General features: G+C 31.9%; 1 protein-coding gene across 1 annotated transcript; it reads left to right on the top strand.

Annotated features, from left to right (window-relative positions):
- The first annotated feature begins 5,282 nt into the window (after positions 1 to 5,282).
- On the top strand, positions 5,283 to 5,828 carry LOC132066256 (uncharacterized). The gene has a single exon (XM_059459602.1). The coding sequence runs from the start codon at positions 5,283 to 5,285 to the stop codon at positions 5,826 to 5,828; it is 546 nt and encodes a 181-aa protein (XP_059315585.1).
- Positions 5,829 to 6,000: the final 172 nt, after the last annotated feature.

Genomic DNA, 6,000 nt, shown 5'->3' with positions numbered 1-6,000 from the left:
TTGTTATTCTTGTAGATTCAAGAAGCACTGTTTGTTTCTCCTCTCTTTTAAATAGAATAGATTTAGGAGTTATAGTCATAATTATGCTTATAAAGAGTTAGACCTCTGCACGAAACATCTCGCGCTCATGCAGAATTGGGAAAGGGACATACCCCGAAATGGTGTGATATAGACTACTTCATATAAGTTTATCACTTAAATGTTTTGCAAGATCTTGGTTATTTTTCTTATTTGAAAGAATGTAAATAATGACTAATTTCATGACTCGAACCTGTGACTTATAGGTCATATGAAGGCAACTTTAATTCATATACGTTTATCACCTAAATATTTTGCATGATCATGGTTATTTTTTCTTATTTGAAAGAATATTAATAGTGACTAATTTCACAATTTGAACCCGATAACCTATATAAGTCACACGTAAACGTCTTACGTTTATCACCTAAATATTTTGCGTGATCATGGTTATATTTCTTATTTGAAAGAATGTATTTACAATACAGCAAATAATGTGGTAGATCCTGACCAAAAAAAAATGTGGTCGACAAGAAATTGAAAATCATACAATTCAGTAATAATAAAACAACAAGGATGTGTGTGCGTGTATGAGAGAGAGAGAGATATGACGAATATCACGAAAATTAGGTATTGACTTATGAAACTGGTACTAATTAATTAAATTAGTAGCTATTAGCCTATTGTAATGACCAATAACATTTCTTTATTTTCTTGTTAAACTTGTCCATATTTCAATGAAACATATAATAATTGTCAAACATCCACATGTTCTAGCTGATTTAAAAGTCTATTGATTTGATTATAATTATATATGTTTAATTTGGACCATATTTATCATCTTAACGTTGACATGTGATACCTCGATTATCCTGCTTAAGAAAATCAGGAAAAAGTTAAATTCATCTCAAAATCAAATGTGTAATTCTTTTGAAAAATAAAATCTAATTTGCCCATCAACTAAATTGAAAATTAATATAAATCAGAAGCAACTACTAATAATTAACTTGCTTCACAATACTGAACGGATTTTAATGTGCAATGGCCTAATGTACTTAAATTTATATATTTCACTTTGTTTTTTACCAACTCTCACCTACATATTTTAATTTTGCCCTCATTATAGACCAAAGCACTATCCATCATTCAAAAATTTAGGGCTCCTTTGATTTACCATAGAAACAAACACATTTGAAAAAATCAAGTTGTGGTGTGAAAACATAATATACAAGTTTCCCTCAAGGTTATATTCCTCAGTTCAAGTTTGTTTGGCATCATTACTATTTGAGTATTCAAATAATATTTATTTAGGTTTAAACTTTTCAAATAATTTAAAATGTTCAGTTATAGAATATTGCCATCTATATATGCTTTTTACGCTACTTTTTACGCAAATGTTCTCCAAAAACACATCCTCAAAGACTTACCTAACACAAAAGTTTTCCTTAAATTATCTTTCAAAAAAAATTGAACAATTTTTCCAAAAATTGAAATTTTCAAATTTTGAATAAAAAATACTGTAGATATTACGCCACCCTAATATTAAAATTTGTTCTTCTTTAATGACGTGGATAAATAGAACACCACAAGCTTTAATGTGGTCTTGTTGGCTTGGACTTGGCCTAAATAATACTCCTCTTTAATGAAGGGCAACTTACGTAAATAACTACCTTTTAATTTTTGCTTTTAATATGTAGCTATCTTTTTGCTATTTACAATTCGTAGCTACTTTAGGCATTTTCGCTGTATTTGATATATTTTAGTGTATTTGAATACACTATTCAGTCTTTATTTGAACGTATTTCAACAATATTTCAAATACACTGTGTACATTCAAAATACATATGAAGCCAAATACAGTCAGATACAAAACAAGAAGCAAAAATACATTCAGATACAAGACAAGAAGCCAAATACATATGGGATACATATGACGAAATACACTCAAATACACTCAGATACACTATTATGAGATACAAAGGAGAAGAAGCCATGGATTTTCGGCTAGACAAAATACGATCAGTCAAATACATTAAACTTATATTTACACTAAAAATGACTCAAATACACTCAGATTCTGAAATACAAGAAGGAGAAGAAGCCATGAATTCCGGTCAAATATATAAAAAAAATACACTAAAAAAAATGACTAGTGTATTTTAAAAGGACGAATACAGTCAAAACCGATCGGATCTCCGGCGAAATACCAAGTACCACTGTATTTTACACTAAAAAAATGAAAATACATTCAAATCCTTTTAAAATACACCGTATTTATTCAAAAAAATATTACACTGTATTCATATACAAATCTGCAACAACTCCGGCGAAATACAAACTACATTGTATTAACACTTAAAAAAACCGATCGGATCTCTAGTGAAATACAAAATACATTGTGTATACAACTCCGGTGACACTCATCCTTTCAGATTTGAGTTCAATTTGATCTAAAAAATTATCCACTCCAGTGAAATACACTAAATATTTCAGTTTTATACAACTCCGGCGGCACTCTTCCTTTCAGATCTGAGTTCAATTTGATCTCATAAATCATTCACTTCAGGAAATAGCGGCGTGCATGACAAAAGCAATGGTGGCGGGATGTGGTGGTTGCTTGTGGTTTGCGGAGCTCCCGTTGGTGGTCGGAGGAGAGCTCTGGTAGTCGTGTGAAGGATAGGGAGAGGAGAGAGGTGTTATTGTCGTGGTTCGTCCCCGGAGCTCCGGCAGTGGAGCGGCGGCGGTTGGGTTAGTGAATGGTTCATTGCCGGAGCTTCGACAGTGGGGCGGCGGCGTTAGTTAATAGGAATGAGAGAGAAAGTTTTTTAGAGTTTGGAGAAGATGAAAAATCTGAAATGTGTAGTGAGGGAGAATAGAGAGAGGTCTATGTATTTTGGTATAACTACTAATGGTAATTTAAAAAATTAATTTAGCTACTAAATATAAATAAATCAAAAGTTAATTATTATCAATAATTACCTCTCAGAGGTAGTTACACCAAGTAATTTAGCGTTAGCAGATAAACATAATTATCTGCAATTCATGTACTTATATAATAATCTACGGGTTTGCTGGAAGGGTAAATTCTTCATACATTATCTCAAAGTAGGATTTTGCGGCGCGAATCTAAATTAGTCAGATAATAAAGCAGATACCGAATACTGGATGAAAGGAAAAAAAAAAATTATTCGTAGCCATTCACTAATTGGGGATCCAAAAATTGAGAGTTGGATTTGTCAATTTGCATATGTGCTTCTAAAAACGACTTTTGAATTTGGTCATATAAGTAGGGCAGGGTCTTTATGATAATTACTTAATTTGTCACATGTCATTGACCATCTTAATCTCATCATTGTTTACATAAGAATATTAGAATTTAAACCTTGACTTTGGAGGATGAATCTAATTGTTTAATTCTCGAGTCACATGATTATGTTCCCAACTATGAACAAAAGATAACATTTTAATGGTTGTTTATGAAAATAAACGACATTAATTATGTGAAAAAGTATTGGTAGATGATCTAAATATTTGACATGGAGTTGGTGTTTCCATAACATATTCTCCACACACACAACCCAAAAAAAAAAAAAAAAAAAAAAAAAAAAAAAAAAATTTACACCTTATCAAATTACTATCACATGCCGTTGTTAAAAAAAAAAAAAAAAGGAATGTGCTTTTTTATAATTTAATACAATAAACTAAGCTTTTTCCATGACATATTCTTAACACACACGTTGGGAGAGTCATGAAAAAAGATTAATTTATTACAGGTACTTAAATTGATATTTTTTTAATGTACAATAGAAAAAGCTAAAAAGGAAAGAAAAATTATCATGAAAGAATTGGCCGGGCGGAAGTTCTTAACTTGTATATTTATTTGGCATGATGATGACAATTTAAGTCTAGGGAGAAACATGATCAATGAGAATCATATAGCATATATCCCAACTTGTTTGGGACTAAGGCGTAGTTGTTTGGTAACTATTTGGTACTTGGTACCCATAAACTCGATTAATTGATCAGATTCGCACCACGTAGAGCTTGTTAAAGGTGGAAACGCTTCCTAAGATGTGCATTTCTCCATTCCCAAAACTCATAATCGAGACTTTGGTTAAGCAAGGGATGCTATCCATCGGACATAAGTTTAATGATGGCTTAGTTGCCCCATTGCAATTGAAATTTAGGGTTTCCACAGTTTAAGAAACAAGGTAAGGGTTTAAGATAAGGAAGTTATACCATACAAAATAAACATCATTAAAATCTTACGGGTGCCAATAAGATAATGTTCAGAATACTTCAGATAAATCTCAATATTTTTGGTCAACAAATTAAACAGTCAAAATAACATCCTAATCACAGTGATTTAGAAGTGAGAGAGAGCAGTAATTGAATTCTATCTCTAATGATTAAATTCCATGCACTAGATCAACTACATGACAAATTGCAAATAGATAAAACTTCGCAAGTCAACCACTATTAGTTCAATTTCTTTTGAGGTTGAATGGTTGTTATAGTTAATAAATATATTAACTAAATATATTGATCAGTTGTTAATTTACAAAGTTTGACTGCTTGCTAACTTATTTGATACTTTATTCGGTTTTCTAATAGACAATCAACGAAAAAACTTACTTGTACATGGTATTTATATCAAATGAAAATATGAAACATGTTTAATCATGTAACACTTAATCATGCAAGGCTAAATTGTTAGATTTGATTTATAAACATTGTGCTTAGCACGAGTAGTATATTTCGACCATTGACTATGAATATAAAAGGCATTGATCTGAGATCAATATACTCTAATTAACAGGATAGAGGATATTAAATAATTTAACTACCATACTGATTAAACATGTTGGTAAAAAGTCTTGACTTTTGAACTACTTATTTTATTTTCTTCCACATTACTCTATTGCCTCTACCCCACCCTAAAGGGCAAATTATTACATCATGGTAATTAACTCCAATGGTTTAATTTATGGATGAAAATCGTACAACTTGATATACATAATGAAGAGATATTCGAAGCCACCATTACTGACCTATTCTCAAGGTCAACTTCTTCTCCGTATATATACACAAGGGCCAAAACCTAAAACTATTATTCCAACAACTCTGTCTCATTTTCTTCCTTTCAACCTCCAAAAAACAAAAAAAAGAAAATGGGAAAGACAATATTTTCATCTTGTTGCTATTTCATATGTCCTTCAAGATCATTAATGGTTAACCTAATATTTCACGACGGAACGACGAGGATGGTCACCGGAAAAAGGCTAGCTGGAGAGATAATGTTCGAGTTCCCAGATTGCATGGTTTGCCATGCAGACTCGTTCTACATCGGAAACCCTATTCCGTCCTTAAACATCGACGATAAGCTCAGAAATGGCGAAACATACTTTATTTTCCCTCTGGATTACTTCTCATCATGCAACGTGCTCTCGGCCTCTACTCTGGCTACCCTGGGCGCAAACCCTAGACGGGCTCCAGTCAACTTTCGGAACCCTATTTTTCAATACGTTAAGGCGGAAAATGGTAGGGTTTTGATAAAAGTGTCATCAGAGTTCATAATTAAGCTACTTACAAGAAGAAATGAAGATCAACAGGATATTGTTACAACTAATACAAGTCCTAGTGATGGTAAGTTTTTATGTAATACACCTGAATTGAAGAAACATTATGAACAATTGGTTGGTCCAAAAGGGCGAATTTGGTCACCTAGGCTTGAGACTATTTCTGAATACAAAATTAGGTATTCTCCTTGTAGGTTTATAGGGTTGGAATGGAAGCAGAAAGAAGAATGAAATTAGTTAATTTTGGTTTGATTGACTTTTGTGTACAGTTAGTTTCTTTTGAAGTGAAGGAAGAAATTAATTGCAGTTAATTTATTGTAGCAATATAATGTATCTAAATGTACAGAAATATATACATATGATGTTCCCAACTACCAATTTCAACAAATATTTATGGTAAAGG

This window comes from Lycium ferocissimum, chromosome 8 (genome assembly GCF_029784015.1).
Source record: "Lycium ferocissimum isolate CSIRO_LF1 chromosome 8, AGI_CSIRO_Lferr_CH_V1, whole genome shotgun sequence".
In the NCBI taxonomy this organism is placed as follows: Eukaryota; Viridiplantae; Streptophyta; class Magnoliopsida; order Solanales; family Solanaceae; genus Lycium; species Lycium ferocissimum.
Note: the sequence above shows the minus strand (reverse complement) of the source record. Positions and strands in the feature narration are given on the sequence as shown.

Coding starts and splice junctions, on each gene's coding strand:
- LOC132066256 (XM_059459602.1), top strand. CDS start 5,283: ATGGTCACCGGAAAAAGGCTAGCTGGAGAGATAATGTTCGAGTTCCCA.